The sequence below is a fragment of the Protobothrops mucrosquamatus genome, unplaced genomic scaffold (assembly GCF_001527695.2).
Source record: "Protobothrops mucrosquamatus isolate PMUCROS unplaced genomic scaffold, P.Mucros_1.0 scaffold1765, whole genome shotgun sequence".
NCBI lineage: Eukaryota > Metazoa > Chordata > Lepidosauria > Squamata > Viperidae > Protobothrops > Protobothrops mucrosquamatus.
The window spans coordinates 68,155-90,084 of NW_015387905.1; the positions used below are offsets into that span (position 1 = coordinate 68,155).

Sequence of the window (21,930 nt, forward strand, 5' to 3'; positions counted from 1 at the left end):
AACGTCTGCAAGGAAACAAGCAAACTCAGAGAGCACCAAGCCCCCCTTCATGTCAACCCTGAGTTACAAATATTCTCCTTTCTTAGTGTCTTCTTTGTTTTCTGCAGACCACAGTATCTTCTCTCTTATTATCTATTACTACTACTACAGTTGTGTCGGGAGCACCGAAGTGCTTCTGGGTTGAAAGCATTGAATGGTGACATCACCGTTGCTTGGGGTAAAGGAAGGATACAAAAGGCCTGCAGATCAAAACCGAGTGCTGCCATAATGCAATAAAAGGACTGCTGTCGCAACATAACTCTTCAGTATTTTGTTCACTGTCTGTTCAAGGATCTTTTGAATAAGTATTAAAGAATGCCAGAAACCACAGTTATCACTATTTTAAAATATTTCTATCCACACCTTTAATCAGGAATTTGAGTAATTGCCCTGTATAGATGGGCAGAAACACGTAACACAATTACCTTGCAAGATACCGAGGGCAGCATAGACTCCAATTCGCCTGTTCACGTTCTGCTGAGTCCCATTTATCACTGGATCATTGGTCCACTCACTGAGCCATACATTGGCCCCAATTGCAGCACCATTTTGACAGGAATACAGGAAGCATATGAACAAAGAAATAAGAGGACCAACAGCCTTCATGTATTGCCAGAAAACAATAAATTTGACCTGTAAATTGATGGAAAATAAAGTAGATTTACTTAGATGCAAATCTCTTATAATAATATTAGCAACTCGTTAAGAAGAATTAGAATATTTTACATGCAGACCATTCCGGGGAAAAGCATGGCTAAAATAAAGGAAATTCCAGAATAGAAGTACCACATTAAGGATGTGTCCATGCAAAATTTGGTCAGGAAAATACATTTTTTTTTTTTACAAATCTAGACAAAGTAAGCTTCCATTGCATTCTATAGAATTACCAAATGAAAGCATTAAAGGGATTTTCTGTATCTGTGTTCCATTATCAATGACAAACGCTCCAGCGTATCTATTTTCAAACTGGCCCAAGCAGCTTTTTAAATTCAGCAGTAGTATAATATAATGCTAAAGCAAACTCTAGCCTAATGTCTCAGAATATGTGTGAACTCTGCTATGAATCCAGTTTCCAGGATACGCTTAAAAAACCTGCAACCACGCCTTGATTCTCCATTTGTTACTGCTGTTCACATAAGTAATATTTGGATCACTTTTGGGGACAGGATCATCAAAAACACATTTATTCCCTGTCTCACCCCAAAAAAACATCCCTCGGCTTATGCTGATGATGGCAAGGAGGGCATCACACTATGCATGTGTTCTAAAAATTAAATAATCCTCCCCAACCTAGTATGCTTAAACTCCCTAAACTCCAACCAGCAGTACTACTAGGATACCAGGGATTATAGTCTAACATATGCAAGGCATGCTAGATTGGCAAAAGTTGTATTATTCTTTTTTTTTTCTCATCATAAAACAGCTGTGGGCGACCTATAACCCTAAATTCTCTGGATCACTGTTATAGCCGGCAGAATCTCTTTGAACACTAATTCTGAAAAATCCAATCAGGGAGGTGGTAGTTTCTATCATCTTGGCAACAAAACATGAACATTGTGATAGAGAGTTTTAAAAAGTTTATTAAAAAAAAAATCCCACCAAAAATTTGGGCAATTTTTTTTTACATCATTGCCCTCCCCACTGCCCAGCTTTGTCTTAAAAGGGTAAGTTTCAAGCTCTCCTTCTAAGTTGCTAAACCTCTCCGATAGCTATTCTAGATCCCACATAGTTATTAGACAGTAATTCTACAACAAAAAAGAATTAATGTTAAGCAAAGGTTCCTTACTGTGCCAGTTTCAGCAGTTTCTGCCTGAATGAGTTTCTCAGAAGTGCCTTTTACAGGGGGCTCCATGGACTTTTTGTCACACACCTTTCGTTTGGTAGACATTTTGGTAGATAATTCACCATCTGAAGATATTACACTGAGTTGCCTGGTTTTTGGGGGGGGGGGTTAGAAAAAAAAAACAGAAAGACCCATTGCTATGAAGTACAGGTGCTTGATTTCAGTGGTCAGCATAGTGGCTTAAAAAGCAATTCCAGGTTTACCTTAGGAACTGTTTGCGGACTTCATTTGTCACCGGTTCATTATCTGCCAGATCTGTGTGGTTGCTGAGAGTATCTTCAGCAAGCAGGACCTCTTCATCCTCCATTACTACAGAGGGACAAATATTTAATTATTTGGGTTTTCTAAAAGAATATCTTCTAGAACAGTGGTTCTCAACCTTTTTAATGCCGCGACCCCAACCGGTCGTAAGTCGAGGACTAAACCGGCCGTAAGTCGAGGACTAAACCGATCGTAAGTCGACGAATAAACCGGTCGTAAGTCGAGGACTTTCCCTGCCCGGGAGCGCCGCGCATGCGTGGTTCTGCCCCCTGCGCCGGCCGAGGCATAGCTGGCAAGCGGTAGAGACGGAGCAGGCCGACCACCAGCTGGCCCAGCCCAAGGGAGGTAAGGCACCCACCGGAAAAGGGGAAAAAAATGGTGGACAAAAAAAATGGCGGACAAAAAAAATGGCGGACAGCCTTGCTTGGCGACCCCCATGAAATGGTCGATCGACCCCAAATGGGGTCCCGACCCACAGGTTGAGAACCACTGTTCTAGAAAGTCTGAGTTCAGTGCTTTCTAAGTCACAAAGAATAAGAAGCAATAACGAAACTCAACTATAGGTAGTCCTGGACTTACGACCACAATGGAGCCCAGCATTTCTGTTGCTAAGTGAGACAGTTGTTAAGTGAATTTTGCTTCATTTTACAATCTTTCTTGGCACAGTTGGTAAGTGAATGACTGCAGTTGTTAAGTTAGTAACCCGGTTGTTAAATGAATCTGGCTTCCCCATTGACTTTGCTTGTCAGAAGGTTGCAAAAGGTGATCACATGACTCCGGGACACTGCAACCATCATAAATATGAGTCTATGATATGATACTGGCTCTGCCACATTTGAGTGAGCACACACTAAATGAAAGCAAGAACCCACTGGCCCTGAGATCTATGGCTGCACTCTAGAACAATTAATTCTGAAGTAACTTGGGAGTGTCTTATTGTACTGTGTCCTTTGTTCTTATTTCTGGGGTGGTAGTGGTGGTGGTGGAAGAGATAATAAAAAGACGGGGAAAACCAGAGAAGAATATATCCAATGGAAGAACTGAAACTTCCTGTTTATCTTATTTATTTTAAAAATTGATAAATTGGTGGAACTGTCTAGATCAAAATACAAGTGTTTGGGCCTACTCAGTTTTAAACATTTCTTAAATGTTAGGTAGTTGTGATTATTCCTTTCTCTTTGTCAATGCACATTCTGATGTTCAAATTAACACACACACACACACACACAAAAAGAGAGGGAGAGAGGGGGAGAGAGGGAGAGGGGGAGAGAGGGAGAGGGAGGGAGGGAGAGAGAGAGAGAGATTGAGAGATTCCTGCATAATCTAACAGACGGAGCAAGTCAGAAGAAAAACAACTATAACAGCAACAATAAAAGTATTATCACTTGTTGGCTCATCTTCTTCTATGTCTTCATCAGGCGCATAATTGCGGAGGAATTCTGCAAAAGACCCATTTTGTTGCAAAAGCTCTTGATAGGATCCCATTTCAGAGATTCTACCATCCACCACAACTACAATGTAGTCCACCTGAGGCAAAAAATGAATGCCATGGGTCACCAAAATGCGAGTCTGAAAATAAAAATAGTGCAGTGGTCAGGAGTGCTAAACATTCTTAAAACTCAATTATATTTAATTTTAATAATTACAATTAAGAAAAGCTTGACTACGTCTGGTGAAATGAACACTACTGCAAACTCCAAGCTAAGAATAACACGTCACATATTACCAACTGGCCTCACAATATATAGTGGCATAGACATCTTGTCAATCTGACTTTCAAGCATCATTTAGAAGTGATCAGACAATAACTAGATAGAGAAGATAAGGTAGTCCTTGACTTACGACCACAATGAGCCCAAAATTTATGTTGCCAAGTGAGACATTTGTTGTGAGTTTTGCCCCATTTTATGACCTTTCTTGCCACAGTGGTTAAATGCATCATTGCAATTGTTAATAACTAGGTTGTTAAGTGAATCTGTCTTCTCCATTGACTTTGCTTGTCAAAAGGTCCCAAAAGCTGATCACATAACTCCAGGATAGGGCAACCATTATAAATATGAACCAATTGCCAAGCATCTCAGTTGTGAACATGGAACTATGGGGATGCTGCAAGGGTCATAACTGTGAAAAACGGTTATAAGCCACTTTTTTCAATGCCATTATTGTAACTTTGAATAGTCACTAAATGAACTATTTTAAGTCGTGGACTACCTGTACAGAAGAAGAATATGTTCTTTCTTTTGTAAACTGCTGTGGTTTTTTTTAAACAAAATAATCAGCATAATAAAAGGTGAAAGAAAGGAATCCTAAGCAAAAAACCACCACCAAATGCATTTTGGATGATTTCCTTTATACGGTAGATGAAGACTAGGCACAATCAAGATAACATTGAAAGGAAAAATCGTATTTCAAGACAGGTGTAGGGAATTTGCAGCCCTCCAGATGGTGCTCAATGACAACCTGCAGCAATCCTAGCCAACATGATGGTTGGTGAGGAATGATGGCAGTAGTGATTCAGCAATATCTGTGGGTTTCTTCTTCTTGCCCAAAAATAGAAGGAAAATATTCCAGAAAAATATCAAAGGTCAACCGACAGTAATTGAGGACTAGTGAAATGTAAAGATTAGAGCCTTGGACCAGGAGGTAGGAAACCCAGGGTCCAAATCAATCTTCAAATATAGAGGTTCATTGGGTGACCTTGAGCCAGCCACTATCTTTTAGTCCAGTGTCAAAAGGGTTGTTGTTCTGAGTGTAAAATCTGAGGAGAGACTATGCCGCCTTGCACTTCAAGAAAAAAGTATGATGTAAATAAAATTATTTAATGATTCAAGAAAAACAGGACTGGAATTCTAGGGTGGAATGGATGAGCAGTATTGGACTACAAGCTCCACTCTTTTTGCATAGCTTATAGCTGTACCAAGAATAGCCATCCCTGAACTGGAATCATTGCAGTCCATTGCATTACGTAAGCAGCACACTGAGAAAGTTTGACTTATGACACATTTCAAGACATTTTTTCCAAGACTCTTAGGACTAGCAATGAGACTCTCTCTTTCAGAGGTGATATGTATCTATAAATATGCAGATTTTTAGATCTCTTTGGGCTCACCTTTCCTTTAAGTGCTCCTTCGGATCCAATTACATTGTCAAAGATATGTTTTGCCACATGAGAATCTACTGCTGCAAGAGGGTCATCTAACAAATAAACATCAGCATTGCTGATCACAGCACGGGCAAGGCTCACTCGTTGCCTCTGGCCACCTGAAAGATTGATGCCCTGTGTGGTGAAAAGAGGAGAAAGGAGAAAAAAATATATCATGCCTTTCAAATGCAACAGGCAACGGTGTCAGTTCTACCAAAACCCACCATGTCTGTATGGAGAGCTCAAACATTTGAAAGCTAAGATGCAATTCAGAGTCCTTTGACCTGGAAAGACAAGAATCTTTGGTGCCCTACTGGCTGCGTGCTCCCAAAGATAGTATCCAATTAATTAAAAAAAATATGGAAAGGAAGACCTGGAAGGGTTCTAGATCACCTACAATAATTCACCCTTCTGCTCAATGCAGGAATCCACTATTATAGCATCTCTCAGCGATGGCCATCCAGCTTCTGCTTACATACTGCCAGAAAAAGAGAGCCCAGTAGGGAGGGAGTCTATTCCATTGTTGCTTCAGTTCACTACACCTAGACTGATATACAGCTTCAGCCTCGGCACAGTCTTTCCGCTAGTTGGCTAATGGTCTAATAAAGATAGGGAAGTTATAGTGGTCACTGGTTGCAAGACAAAAAACCCAAAGCAGTATGGTCTTGTGGCTGACAGGGCAATGGGGGAATGACCAAGATAAATGATTCCTTCTTTTTAAGGGATGACACCTCTGGAAGATGCATGTCAAAAAGGAGACTTGAAAAAGTGCAGAAAAGGCAACCTATGTGATCAGGAGCTGGCTGAGGAAAGGTGAATTTCAGGAAAATGGATCGCCATAAAGCTGCTGGAAAGTTATGAAGCTAGAACTTTTTCCCTCTGTCTTTCCCTAATTAATCCACTGAGGTTGCATGATGGGAATTCTCTGCTATAAGATCTGGTACTGGTATTGCCTATATTAGTGATGGCGAACCTATGGCACACGTGCCAGAGGTGGCACTCGGAGCCCTCTCTGTGGGCACGCGAGCCATTGCCCCAGCCTTGCCTCCCCCTGCAACCCTTTCCTCACCAGCAGCCTGCCTGGAGGGAGGTCTCCTCCAGGCGCGGCCCACGCGGAGCAGCGCAGCCAAGCACATGGCAGCTGGGCAGCAGGGGCAAGACTCCGCCCTCGTGCCCCATCACATGCAGATGATGCTATGGGGTTCGGGTGGAGGGCGTGGCCGCCATGGCGCTGCAAAGCCACCTGGGCGATTTGTGGTTAGTGGCCCTGCGGGGGTGGTGGAGCGGGGGGCAGAGTGGGGGTGGGCCAGGGAGGTGGGGCGGTTTTTGGGCACTCGGTCTCTAAAAGGTTCACCATCACTGGCCTATATCAACTTGAATGACTTTCAAAGGAGTCCACCTGAATAACTTTCAAGGTTTAGACAAATTTGTGGAAGGTAAAGCTAAAATACCCTTTATTACTCTACTGCAATATTATAATTGGAAATTTTATATATTTCCTAACAATCTGCTAGAAATAAATAAATAAATAAATTAAATGATGGTCCCTGTACTGCCTTAGACCATTAATTAATGTGTCCAGGAGAGACTTGCTGAATCCATGTTGGACTTATGGCTTCTCCAAGGCATCAGAAAAGTAGTATGGAAAATGGATCCTGGACTAGATCAGTCTTTGCTCTAATACAGTCTCAGAAGCTCTTCTTCCATGAGAAAATAAAAGAGTTTCAAAAATGCTGAGGAATTAAGGCCACTCTTCCATTTCAGGACCTTTCTTATCTTCTTAGACTAGTAATAAGAAAATACTATCTGAATCAATCAATCAATCAGCCATTCATGCATGCATATACTACTTTAGCAATTTGAATTTAAATAAAGAGTAATTGTTTGGAAAATCCCACAATCTTTTTCAAAATGATGAGTGGAAAGCTTTAAATCCACTACATTATTCAGATGTCACTGCTTCCCATTTGCTCTTCTCTTTCATTCTTTTATCTTTTCCTCAACTCTGACTTTATACACACACCTCATTTCTATCCCAATTAGTCCTCTGCTTAGCATACTTTCATAGCCTGGCACATGCCCACCACGTTGCTTTCCCCCCCACTGTGCTTTCCTCCCTAGCTATATAAATTTGCAAAATGAATAAATATTAAAAACTCAAGCTCACCACAGCCACCCCTCATTTAGTGATCACTTCATTGAATGGCCATTTGCAAATACAATGGTAAGAAACAGTAGTAAACGGTAGTAAAAAAATCATTTTTCAATCAATTCCTGCAACTAAGACCAAATTTCTGCACCTGACAACAATGCACACTGCTGTGAGGCTGGTGATGCTGCATGAGGGAATTTTATCTAAATTAGATGGCATCAACTCTCTCTCTCTCTCTCTCTCAGATACATGGTTTGCTTAGCAACCATTTTGTTAGAGTGAATTGCGGTTGCTAAGGGAGGAGAAAATATATAGCTTTCTTTCATTCTCACTATACATAAGGAGTTGATTGTCCTTATCCTATCTAATCTTATTTATCCTTAACTCCTGTGAAATGGGTAACTATTATGTTTTATGGGATGAAATTACTTAATTTGACTTAGATTTGACACCTGACCTACACTTCTTTCTGGATCACATTACTGGCTTCTGAATCTCATTAGCTTGTCTTTTGTGCAAAAAGTTTGATGATAGAAACCAGGATTCAACAATGTGGATTTAGGTTCTCCACCTTCGTTTTTCTTTTATAAGCTGCTTTTCTTTTTGTCTCACCCATTTATATTTTGAGAAAAGGGTACTGATGGCCATGCCCACCCGTAAATTATGTATTTCATGAATGGAATAAATAATGGGATGGCCATTTTGGGGAGTGTCCCCTGGCATGGTCAAAGGGTCTTCATCCAAAAGCCTTGTTGCGATGGCAGTGGAGAGGACTCTGAGAGGCAGCTATCACATTTCTTGCTAAAGGTCTTACCTTCTCACCTATTTCTGTTTGATCTCCTCCAGGAAGCATCTCAAGATCTTGTTTCAAGGCACATGCCTCTAACACAGTCTGATATTGCCGCTCGTTAAGAGGGTGGCCAAACAAAATATTATCTTTCAAAGTAGCATTTTGGATCCAAGGTAGCTGGGGTACATAAGCAACCGAACCCTAAAAGCAGCAATATAGGATGGATGTGATTAGAAGCTACACAGATATTTCAAATGTTCAGTTGTCAAAATATTTTTCACTCTGCTGAAAACCAACCTTCACAGCCGCATCTCCATTGAGTTTCTCCATTTCACCAAGGAGAGCTGACACCAAGGAAGACTTCCCACAGCCGACTTGGCCCACTATGGCTACCAAAGAACCACTGGGGACTAGCCAATTTATACTGGAGGAGAGGACAAAGGCAAAATCAAGAGAGGATCATTTGCTCAGAAGTAGAACTGATTTAAAGTGTAAGCACAATAGAGCAAAATCAACAAAGAATTAAAAGGATTCTTAAAGGCTAGCAGATATTTTGTGACATAAACATAAGTTTGAGTGGATTACAGCTCAATTTGTCAGAACCTGAAAGCAAAAATAGACTGCTGTTACTGCAACAGATTAAGACAGGGATGTCAAACTGCCGCCCCATGGGCCGGATGCATCATGGCGAAGCCACGTCCATCCCATTGCCGGCAATGGAAAAAAGTCACGATACGTCGCGACACGTCACATGATGTTGCGAGTTTGACACCCCTGGATTAAGACATGTTTCCTGGAATTTGTCATAATAAAAACACCAATTATGCCTGCCTATTTTCCTTTATGTGAAAGTACAGTGCAAAATTCTAATGGGAATCTTTATTTAATCAACTTTTACCTTATCCCTATGTTTCAGTAATCTGAGAAAGAGTGAAGAACACTAGCTGCAGAAGAGGAAGGCATGAAAGATATTATGATGTCATCATGAACTCAAGGGCCGCCTTAAGAAATTAAGGGAGAGAAACTACAAATACAGCCAGCTGTTTTCTCTCTCAGCATTGATTCCTAAAGTCATGCTAAACGGTTGATTTTTGAAATTTGCATGCAAGCTAACTGGTGACATCCATGATATATGGAAGTTTGGGACCTAAAGTGTAAAAGAAGTAGATGATAGAGTATGAATTAAGAAATGAAATGAAAAAAAATAAATAAAAACAGATATTTACACAACTGTGAAATTAAAAAAAGGAGAAGGAAGAAATAGATCTGAATGAAGATGATTTGACCCTTTGGAGATATTCAGACAGATCAGAAGGTAACAGTTACCTCTTTAAAAATGTATGTTTTGAATATATGAATTAAGAATGTTTACACATACTCATTGTAAAAGAATGCGTATCAATCTAAAAGAATAATTGATTCCAGATGACTCTAAATGGATGATACTTTAAAAAGCAAAGAGCAATACAATAAAGGTCACGCATGTCCAGAAAAACAAATGCAGCACACCAAAGAAAAGCTGACAAGGAGACAACAACCATTCTTTGTCCAGGCCTAGGAGAACAGCCAGGTTTCAGTGATGTTTGGAATTAGAGTGGGAATCCTATGGATCTATGGGGAGAAGTTGTTCCAGATAGCAGGGATTATGACAGAGAAGGTGCGTTTCTTAGATTCCGATAGATGGAATTATTCAACTGAAGGGACATGGAATGTATCCACACAGCCTAATCTTACTAGACTGACAGAAAGTACTGGACACAGGTGGTCTATCAAATAACTAGGCCCTGTGTCATGAAGGGCTTTATGCCCTTTCACCTTGAATCGCACCTGGAAGCTACTGGCCATCAATGTGACCAGAGGCTATGGCTTTGGAACAGACCATTTTTTTGACACGGATCTTGAGAAAAAAAAAATATGGAAGAAAGAGGAATAAAATAAATAAGAGTAAAAGTAGAATGACTGCAGGAAGAAAAGTACAAATTCTGCACGAAAAGGTATTAAAAGACAGATTCATCACCCCAAAGTATGAATAGATAGTGGATATAAGGTATAGGTTGTAGAAGCTGCTTAAAACAGAGTGAAAAGAAGGCCACTTGTTACAGAGTGCCATCAAAATAAGTGAACTTACATTAAAATGGGACACACACACACAAAAGGCTTGACAGAATGAAGAAGTGAAAGAGGCTAAGAGTGAGGGTGGAAAGGTAACTCACAGAATGATTGTAGAAAAAAAATGAAGGCACAGTAAAAGGTCTATAAAAAGAAAAAAAAATCTAACTACAAAGAACAGTGTCAAAGAGAGGAAGGAATGGTTAAGATTAAGAGGAAGAGAAAATGCAGAGTAGTTTTTAAGGAAACTGAAAGCTATTTTGGACGTATCAGAGGATTAAAAAAAGAGAACCCTCTAGAAGTTGAATAAAATTTAAAATAAAGCATTAATACTGATTTGAAAAGTCACTCAAAAATATTCCTTGCAGTAATTTGTGCCAACATGGATGAGTAAGAAGGGCCTGTGATTGGTGGGTCTAATAAGCATTTTCAGGTTTTTTTTCCACATCTTGGATATGGGCAGCTGGGAGATAACATATCTATTGACATGAAAAATCCGCACAATAAATGGGAAGCTACCGTGCCGTCCAAGAGAAAAGAGTATCACAACCTTCCTTTCCTGTTTCTTGGTGACTGGTGATGGATCACTTCCACTTGGATCAGGTGGCAGAGTTTCAACTGTGGAATTTTTTGTATCTCACTTGTGCATGTATAATTAGATTCTTCAGAGGTAAACATGGCATTTTTTAAAATAAGTGATCACCCGAACCCCATCTCTACATGTCTCCTATAAGCTGCATAGGAAGGGGAATAAAAGCAAGCAGATTTGTCATGAGCTGGTCAAGGGAAGTCCAACTCTGCTGCTCATGGTGACTTCTGTTCTTTTCCCAGAATGCATCAGAAAGATACAAATGATTCCCTGCTATGTCCACCATCTCCTGAAACATCCTGTGAGCTAGTCCAATGTTATTTATGTTTTTTTTAACCTTTGAGGGTTAATTTTTCTTCTGTCCTTACAATTCATCACTGCATATGCTCTGTATATTAAGATACTGTTAAGAAATTAGATTTCAGTTAAGAATATTATAGTGGATATAATGGTATAACTGTTATAATTACTATGTATTGGAATATGAGCTTTGTAAAAGAATATACTGAGATACTGGCCTAATTGCAAAAGCAGGCTATTTAAGGAGGCACAGGCAATAAATCAGAGGTGCTCTGGGCCACAGAACACCAGAGAAGGAGAAATATTTGATGTAACTTCTATGGGTGAGACAGTTATCAGATCTTATCAAGGACGTTTGAAATCCAGAGAGAAGAAAAAGAATATTTGAAATGGCAAAGCCAAAAATCAGATTCTTCGGACTTGGATCAATCGGAAAGAACCTGGACCTAGAACATAAAGGAACCCTTAAAATTCTGACACAGGAGAGAATGCCTCAGTAGATTGGGGCTTACATTCTCCACTCCCTGTTTTCTGGTGTTCTTCCTCTCACTTGCCTAGGAAAACATCTCACGGAGCAGTTATCAGGCTGGCTTTGTATCTTGCTAATCATTTATCCTCACGCCTTTGCTTTCACGGTTATGTTCATGCAGAAGAAAAGCTTAGCCAAGCTGGACTTGTTTAGTATACTTGCCACTGCTTTATTGTAATATATTGTATGCATGTAGCTTTTGTCAGAAGTAAAATCTCTTTAGTGAATTGCATATATTTGTTTATGCCTACAGAGTTAAAATTAGTACCCAAAACAGACCTCTGAGTATATATGGGCTTTGAAAAAGAATGTACATGCCTGAATCTTCTGACTGTTCCATGAAGATAAGTCAAGTTGATCCTAGATATGAGTTAAACAAGGAAGCCTTAAGAACTGATAGCAAATTTGCTACTTAAGGATTGCTATCCAGTGCATAAACCATCCCATCGGTGCATGGGATTGAACTGAAGAAGTAAGTTGCAGATTGGCTCCTGATATCACTGTTGTTCACAGTGAGCATCTAGAATTGTTCTACAGCACTGATGAATATATAAAGCCATCCTGCCATTTATGAAAGGGAATCAACCTGCAGAATCCATTTTGGCCTGAGATAATCTATTGAAATGGTAGCGCCAATATTGTAAAGTCTGCATTCTCTTAATAAGCAATGGAAAGAGGCATAGCAACAGCTTTCAAGACATTTTCATTTTGCAAAATCCCAGCTGCAGTTCACTGAGAATTATGTCACATGTGATGTAAGGAAAACTACAAGCTGTTTAGTGACATTTAAAGATCTTGCTCTTACCTCAGTAACCATTCAAGAAGTAGTTGGAATTGAAAAACAGTAAAAACTCTGCAAAGTTTGAAAGTACTAACTTTCACTTACATAAGCCATCAGTTCCAAATTAAAAATATGGGGGTGAGGGGGTTCAAATAACATTTTAAAACTGCAAAAGCTATTCACTCCCGGAGAGACAAGATGCCAGAAAATGCCAAAAAATATAATTGAAGAAAATTTCCTTACTCCTTCAGAGCTGGGTCAAGATCCTTTGCCCAGCTGAATGTTCCATGCCTTATGGTAACAGCATACCCTATAAACACAACAAAACATAAAGGGGGAAAAAATGAAGCTGCAATTCTACGCATCAGCTTTTCCCATTGTGGGAAATTCCCAGATATGTTGAAATGTAACTTCACCCAAAGCCAGCAAGTCCAGCAATATTTAAAGAGCAACATCTGAGAAGATTCCTATGCATGCATCCTGGTCGAAAGAAGTATGATTTATTTCAGAATAGACATGCACAGAATTGTACTGGAAAGAGTATAGATCTTTAATGTAAAAGAAGTAGTAGACTGATTGGATGAATTTGCTAAAAAGATTTGAGGAACTACCATGAAAAGGTTTACTCTTATTTTCCCCAACTCTTTAAGCAATGTCCTGTCACATGAATAATCACAAGTCATGATGCTGGGGTCAGACCAACAGAAAGCAGACTTTGGAAGGCTGAGGGTCATTCTCTAAAGTGTTATAAAATGTCAGAAGCTTCTGTAGCCTCTTTCAGTTGCTCTCTGAAGCCACACTGTTTATGAGATAAGGAGAAATATTTCAGCATAAGCAACCTTGGCTTAAATATTTATCCACTAGCAATTACTAAAACTCAGGCTTGTTTATCAGCTATAGCTGCTTCCTGGAGACTATGCTCAATCCTTGCTCCCTTTCCTTTTTCTACAAATGGAAAAGCCTCTCAAAAATAAAGACTAAGGAAGAGTATTAGGATGGCAAGCCATCAGTGGGAACTCTGACAAGCTTTCAAGTTGAACAGAGGGAAAGATCAGGCTTCGTCTGTGGCACTGCACGCAATACAGTAAGCCTTTTTTCACTTCTGCTTCTTTTATTCAGACACATGCCATGCAAAGCTAGATATCAGAAAAGGGAAGCAACCTGGAATCTGCCTGCACATCTAATTGGACCTGGAGGCTTTTCCATACAGCTACAAGCAATCCTGCAACCTTGAAACCTTCTTTCGCATTTTGGCTTCTTTTTCAATCCATCAAATTAAAAACAACCTGAGCAGAAAGGTACCTGGGATAGCCAGCACTTGTCTTTCAACTTGTGTTCGGATGTCACAGTAAAGCCAGGGTTTATCAAAATGCCCTTGGACTTCCTTAGCCCTCAGTTTACTCTCAACTTTCTACCCTCTCTCCCTGAAACCTCATTTTTATTAATCTATGGGTTTGTCGTCTCATCCAAGACTGGGGAAAAGTGATTAATCTGAACTACAGTTTGATTGAAACAAATCAGCTTTAAACTATGATTACATTCACACAAACCAAAATCTCATCTCCTTCTACCAGCAGAACTGGAGAAGGAAGGAGTGAATCATGAGCCCAAAAGACGTCCTTCCTGTCACACAAAATTATGGCTTATGATATCAAAATGCAATAGAGATGAATCAATTAAGATTCCAGACACATGAAAGAAATACTGTTGTTAATCTCTATATTAACCCCACACATATAAACTACCAACAATAGGATTAATTAGTATAGAAATCCATATATCATATGAGAAAAGACTGCATGTTTATTCTTATTCTATTAGAAATGCTTCAGGTAATATAATCAGTTTTGAAATATATAGAAAGAATGTGTAAAAGTTTAAAAATATCTAGTTTGTTTGAAGCACAAGAACATTTGGCAAGCAAAATGAACCAGATTATTTATCTTATACATAACCATATCTCAAAGTGAGAAGCATCTATGCACAAGGCCTAAACTGAGAATTTATCTAATTATATGTTTAAATTGCCCAAGCAACAGTGTTCTCTTTTTAAAGCTGAAAATATCAATTGATTTCACTAAAAAAATATTTGCGCATATTGCAGATTCTATTGAGAATATGACAGACGAACTAACATGAATTCTCATTAGGTGCTGCAATCTTTCCATGCACTTATAAAACGTATTTTATCAGAAACTCAGCACTTTTATCAAAAAAGCATTTATGAAAGCCTCCTCAACCAAGCACACTTTGGATAGGATGAGAATTGCCATGCCAGAATTCCCAGCAGCATAGCCATGGTGCTTGCAAATTATGGGAATTGCAATCCTAATGCACCTGTCAATTTGTGGTAAGGGTTCTTCTGTGTAACCTTTAGATGTTACAAATTAGCCCTTAGTCTCTCCCCCCCCCCATATACAAACCCCATTTCACCCTTCATGCTTCTATATCAACCAAAGTAGATTGTTACCTGGAGTAATTGACTTGGTTTCCACACAGTTTGGATCAAGTTCATCATGTGACAAGAAGTGCTGAATCCTGTGCAGTGAAACATTTGTCTGGGGAATACATGGGAAAACTGACTGTTTTAATACGAGATGGGATATTCTGAGAATCCTCCCAAGGGGAAACAGCAGCTCATGGTCATGATGGTTCTTAGTCTATGTCTCAAACTGTTAAGCTGTTGAAGATATTAGACTAGGCCTGGGGAGACCCAAGTTCAAGGACAACATCAGCCATGGAAGCTCATGGGATGACTCACTGGAGGATTCTGGACCAGCCACCATCAAAATTGGAGGAGGGAATTGGAGAGAAAGGCAACTTATACATTTGGAGGTATATAAATATAAAAATAAATACATTTGGAGAGATGGGCAGGTTATAAATTTAACATGTGGAATTTGCTAGTGCCATGGTTGTCTTAATTATCTCAATTCAACAGAATATATCTGCATATGATCCAGACTAGATCCAAGCTAAATGAGACACAGATTCATTTGGCAGGAGTTCGATGTATGTTTTATAACAATTTGCTGATTTTATAACAATCTGCAAATTTGTCCCTCGGAGTTTGGATCCCTCCACACAGTCATTTTCTCTTTAAGCTAGAATTGCAACAACACAAATGAACATAACTGAAAATAGAAAGGGAAATAAAAAAAACCAGAGGAGCGAATTAAACTTCTCTTACTACCAGGCTACTGGTGTAAAATTGGATTCTTTATCCCTAGTTTATATTTGTGTATTAGCATTTGCTTTCAACTTCCCATTAAATATTAGCTGGCTAAAAGACAATCAAATACGGAATACATAAATTTCAATATCAGCAAAATAATTCCCCATATTTCCCCACAAATGATGAACATCAAGAATAATAACCCTCCACACCAGTTTCCCCATGGATTTCCAAGTTTTCCACAACGATACTACAATACCAACCTACCAAAAGAAGAAGTGAGTCAGATATTCTAGGGAGGAAGTTTAAAACTTTGGGGCCATGGATGTAAAGACCTTGTTATAGACAGCTGCCTGTCATATACTTGTGGGAGTCAGTCACACCTCAGAATCTCTGAGAACTTCTTAAAATGACAAGTTAGCGACCGAAAAGTGATGGCCTTTCCAAGTTAAAATTAGCACTCTGAGTTAGATCCAGAAAGGAACTCAGTGGTTGCATTTTTAGTAAAACTAAGCTAATATTCTCCAAGCAACCCAGTCCAGTTATCAATCAGTGAGCATGTTGACTAAGTTTTTTTTTAAATGGTTGCTAGAGGAAGCTGTGTAGAAAGTAAGAACTGTAGCAGGAGTTAAATGTCCGTATGCTCAAGACATATATTGCTACAGCCCATATGTGATAGTGGCATTATATATAAACCAGCCATTGGTCTTATTTATAGGGGACGAGATAGCCAGTATTACCATCCTCTTTGCATTCAGTGCAGTTTTTAAAAAATAAACTCCGTTCTCACCTGTACAATGTTACTAATGACCTGAGGAAGCACGTTGAGTGGGAACCTTAAGAGGTTAAATAGGGAAAGTGACACAAAGGCTTTTTCTGCATCAAGAACATTTTTCTCATCCACACTGACATAGACAGCAAAGGTGGTCAGGGCAACCTGGAAACCAGAAAGCACAGACTATTTAAACAACATGTCAACAACCCTTGACTTTGGATTTTTACTTTTTAGACTTGAAATTTAAAAATGAAAATTAACCGCCTGTCTTATATTGCTGTTAGAAAAGTAGAAAGATGGGGCCACTTCAAGGAAAACACAGACCATATACAGGTTGTCCTCAACTTACGACCTCAATTGAGCCCATTTCTGTTGCTAAGTGAGTTTTGCCCCATTTTATGACCCTTCTTGTCACATTTGTTAAGTGAAACAGTGCAGTTGTTAAGCTAGTCACATGGTTGTTAAGTGAATCTGGCTTCCCCATTGACTTTGCTTGTCAGAAGGCTGCAAAAGGGGATCACATGACTCTGGGGCACTGCAACGGTCATAAATATGAATCAGTTGCCAAGCATCTCAATTTTGATCATGTGACCATGGAGATGTTATAATGCAGTGATGGCGAACCTTTTAGAGATTGCGTGCCCAAACTGCAACCCAAAACCCACTTATGCATTGTCGGGTGCCGGGTGGGTGTGACCCATTGTCTGGGCGTGGCCCATTGTCTGGGTGTGGCTGCACCTTTTCATTGTTGTTGTAACTTTGAACAATCATTAAACAAACTGTTGTTAACTTGAGGACTACCTGTACGTCTGCAATAAAAGTGATTCAGTCTCTAGGAGGCTGCAATTCATAACAATCGCTCAATGTTCTATAAAGATCGCAGACCGCATAATGGTCCCAAACCATTACGGAGCAGAGTAGAAAAAAATATATGTTTTCTTTCCATTGGGGTCCAATAGAAAATGTATCTGTGGAGCCTTGCAGCCTTCAAAATAATGAGCACAAAAGGCCCATCTTTACAAGGATGCTCTTCCTTGTATTTTCACTTCTATACTCCTCCGTTCTGAATGCCATCAACTTAGAGAAATTATTCAGAAGATGGAGAAAAAAAGGTGAGGCAATATTGTTATGATTTATCCAAGTAGGTCTTCTGTGTTACAATTTCCTCACTAGATAAGTAAAACTTAAAATAGGCAGCTGGGGTGGTCAGCTCCCACAAAATAAGAGACTCAGAGTTCAATAATATTGGTGGAACTTTTCTATCCCACCAAGTGGGATGCAGCAGACATCCCCTACTTTACAGTTTCTACTTATATCTGCTAAGCAAGCTGATGCCTTCTTAAAAGCTGGCTACAACCCCTGAAGATCCTTCCTCATTTGCTACCTAAATTATTCATGATGCGGCTGGGGACTGAAATTTGGTGACAAGCTGGTCACCAAATTTAGGGTAAAGACAAAAAAAAGGCAAAAATTGAAAAAAAAAACATTTTTGCCAGTTTAAATATAAAATCAATAAATAAAAGTAAATTAACAGTGAATTTCAGAATTATTTTTTTTTTAGCATTTAGCTAACTTTTCAACAGTTTGCTTTAAAACATACAAGTGCTTCTTTCTGACCAGGATCTTCAAGGGACAAAAACTAGGCAAGCAAGGTAATACATGTCCTGTATGGATTTGGGGGAGCATTTGGCTGGCCATTGCAAGAGGTAGACTATGGCTACTGTTAATTCATTTATTTCACTTCCAACTCTAAATTTATTCAGGGTTAATGTGGACTCTTTCTTTGTGAGTTTCCCCAGGATTTTTAAACAATTATATCTGGGGTCTATTAGCTATGCCAGTGGTGGCGAACCTATGGCACGCGTGCCAGAGGCGGCACTCAGAGCCCTCTCTGTGGGCACACGTGCCATGCCCCGGAGATGGCAGCTGCCTGCTAACTCCCTGAGATCCCACATGGCCAGATGCATCCCAGCACCCATGTGCTCGCTGGCCTCTGTGTGCAGGGGCCTATGGTGTCAGGCAGCAGCCGCTCCGGCCCATCTCACCTTGCCCTGTGACAATGGCACCCCCGCCTTACCTCGCCTCACCTGCCAGAGACCCCCTGGATCTCCCCCAACCCTGCTCAGCCCTGACAGGTGTCCTCCCCACGAGCAACATCAAAGTGATCACGCCCACCTTGGCCACACCCACCCAATCTGCCATGACCACCAGAGCCACACACACCCAGTGGGCCATGCCCACCTGGCACCCGGCGATAAATAAGTGGGTTTTGAATTGCAGTTTGGGCACTCGGTCTCTAAAAGGTTCGCCATCACTGAGCTATGTTATTTTATTTTGATTATCTTATAAATACTAAAATGATAGATTGCTCTGTCAAGAGGTCTTCTTAAGTCTAGCCATCTTCTGTTTCTGTCCAAGTGCAATTTGTTTTAGATAGCTCGGAATTTCCTTCTCATAGTCCCTTCAAAGATGGAATCAACCTTCAAATACTCCCTGTCTTCCATGAAGAGTATCCAAGCATGGACTGGGGGTCAACTCGCTGTGGGACGACTTGCCACAGGACAATTCAACAAATATTAAATTAATTTCAATTAGAACCATGGCCAGTAATAATAAAATAAAGAAAAGCCAATCCAGAAATAAGAAGAGTTAAAATAATGTTGACGAAAACAGGGTCACCAATAATAAAAGTAACTGAATGAAATGATTAATACAGATTTGAATTGCTCTACGGCGAGTTGTCCCGTGGGCAAGTGGGCCGTGGAGAGTTGTCCTGCAGTGAGGTGGCCATGGCGAGTTATCTGAGACCCATCTAAGCAACCCTTTCTAAAGCTGACCTTCCACGTACTTGGGAAGCCACAAAAATAGCTGTTCCTACAAGACTTACCAGAAATGGTGCACTGATCCACGCAAAGGTTGATATAGAATTTAAATAGGCAGATTTCTTCAAAACCCGAAGTTCATTCTTCCGAATCTCTAGTACTTTTTCTGCAAAGGATGGCTCCCAAGCATAGAGCTTGAGTACTTTTATGCCACTTAGAATTTCATTCATTAGCTTAATGCGGGCATCTTTGTACTTCATCTGTTCTACCTAGGTGAATGTAAAGAATATCATTAGCCGGTGCCTTTTATACCTGTGTGTCCTGTGCTTCTTACGGAGAGATTTCCATAAAATCAAGACAGAAAAGAATCTTGAAGAAGGAACTGGTACTTTAAAAATATGACCTCTGGTTCTGTGCAAGCATGGCATTTTTGCCTAGTGTTGGAAGCAGCTGGGTTGGTTACCAGAAAAATGAAAATTTCTATAGAGGGAAAGGAAGTAAAATTTGTACTTTTCATAGGAGAGGACCACAGCTGGATAGGTCAGGCACAGTAAGTCATTCAGTCTTTCCAGTACAAAAGTTTTATACTCTTCTACAAGAGTTTAAATATTTCTTTTTTATGGACACTCTAAATGGGCATCTTGGTGACAAAACATGTACTTTGCAGTCCTTGGCAGGATAGACTGACTTAAATCGAAACAATTTAAATCTCAGATTTGAATTAACAAGGGAGAAAAAAATGATTTAAATGAAGGTTGTCACTGATACAGTTTTATGTATCTGCCAGACAGTAGTGAAAAATCACATATTATATATTATAGACTATAAATATTAATATTTGAGATATAATCAAATTGCATCTTTCCTGACACAGATAACTTTTTAACTCACTATAACTGCCAAAAGTATGGATTCTCTTTACAGATTTGCACATATATATGAACTTACTTATTATGGTCAAATTACTATGTAAGAAAAAGTTAAGATTTACATTTTAAATTTATTTTTAAAATTGAAATTCAGTTTAATTGAAAATTAGCTTTTAAATATTTTTTATTTATAAGATCAATTCTCCATTTTCGACCCGAAGTATTGTATTCAATTTATGTACTCAATTAGTTACCACTGTGCATCCAATTGGGTCCACAGAATAGGTGGACTGGGTGGGTACAATTGTTTAGCTCTGACCACTTTAACAATTCTAGTTTATGAAATTGCCTTGGTGGAAATGTTTGTTTGATTCATTCCCCTTTTCGGATGTATGCTAATCATTTTAATCCAATAAACCTTGAAAAGAAGACAGAGCTTTTACATAGAAATATTATATTGGTTTTATTGCTTTAAGACTGTACTTCATCTGATCTTGAAAAATTGTGCAAATCACCAGGAAATCCTAGGACTATTGGCTAGCCCAGGGGTAGGCAACCTCGGCTCTTTTATGACTCATGGACTTCAACTCCCAGAATTCCTGAGCCAGCTATGCTGGCTCAGGAATTCTGGGAGTTGAAGTCCATGAGTCATAAAAGAGCCGAGATTGCCTACCCCTGGGCTAGACTGAGAAATTGAAAAATATCCTGAAGAAAGGTATGGCAAACCAACTGTATGCAAAGCAGGAAATAACCAAGTGCATAGTTAAGTACAACTTAATTCGTTATCAGACAAGTGAAAAGCCACTCACAGACCAAAGTCAAGGAAAAGCCCAGATCTAAAACCATGAAAGCAGATGTATGGACAAGCTCTCCATGATGAAGGCATGTTGCTCTACTGACCAGTATGAAAGCAATTGTACTCTCTTTTTTTTTTTAAATAAGAGATTCATTCATGGACAGAGCTTCACTGTGGGCATACACCTACCTGGAATGCTCTGGTTTTCATAGCAATCACACCATTCAGTGGGATGAGTAGAACCATCACAGCCACTCCAGCCAACACAGAAGGCCCTAAAGCCTTTAAATAATGTAAAATACATCCATTATTATTCTGGTCACTTGAATTAAAAAAAATGGTGGAAATCATCATTCACTACTCTTCAGAAAAACTTGTAGGTTTAAAATCATCAGGAGATCTTCAACAAGGGATGCAAAGGTCGTGAACACTCTTGCCTACTCACAAAGGATTTTCATTCCCCCCCCCTCTACAATCCAGCCAATGTAGGATACACAGGAATATTAATCCTTGGTGTTTTTGTTGTGTTTTTTCAAAATGGGTCCTTGGCTGCTTTTCATTGGCACTCTAGACAGAAACATGTTGCTGTTTTCACTTTTAAAAATATAACAACAAACAAATGTACCCTTTGGTGGCAGGCAAGGTACTGTACAGAAATAACAGCAGAACGAACTTGTGCCCAGAAAGTTGTTTTTCTGTTTGAGATAACTTTCACAGTAGTGAATAAACCAGAAATTATAATAGTGCCAAGAATGTGCCAAAACAATGGTGTATTTTTAGCCCGTTATGTATAACTTGTATTTTGTAGTCTGGTTTTTCCAGTCACCAGTAGTAGATTTTCAGTGGAATGTTTTTATTTCCATGGGACTTTTATAATATTATTACAAAACAGATAGGAGTTTATGTCAACCACAAGCAAAGTATAAATATTTTAATGAAGAGGAAGAATGAGGTAAGA

At 39.4% G+C, this 21,930-nt stretch overlaps 1 protein-coding gene across 1 annotated transcript in view; it reads right to left on the bottom strand.

Moving 5' to 3' along the window:
• Nucleotides 1-21,930, bottom strand: part of ABCC3 (ATP binding cassette subfamily C member 3) — a 61,037-nt gene that overhangs the window by 13,454 nt on the left and 25,653 nt on the right. The window contains exons 10-21 of the mRNA XM_015823091.1: nt 21,162-21,254; nt 19,373-19,576; nt 16,501-16,647; nt 15,006-15,093; nt 12,779-12,845; nt 8,525-8,651; nt 8,252-8,428; nt 5,253-5,420; nt 3,529-3,712; nt 2,086-2,191; nt 1,826-1,970; nt 465-672 (exon numbers count right to left, since the gene is read on the bottom strand). Coding sequence (XP_015678577.1) covers nt 465-672; nt 1,826-1,970; nt 2,086-2,191; nt 3,529-3,712; nt 5,253-5,420; nt 8,252-8,428; nt 8,525-8,651; nt 12,779-12,845; nt 15,006-15,093; nt 16,501-16,647; nt 19,373-19,576; nt 21,162-21,254 — 1,714 coding nt within the window. The remainder of the gene's footprint in view (nt 1-464; nt 673-1,825; nt 1,971-2,085; nt 2,192-3,528; nt 3,713-5,252; nt 5,421-8,251; nt 8,429-8,524; nt 8,652-12,778; nt 12,846-15,005; nt 15,094-16,500; nt 16,648-19,372; nt 19,577-21,161; nt 21,255-21,930) is intronic.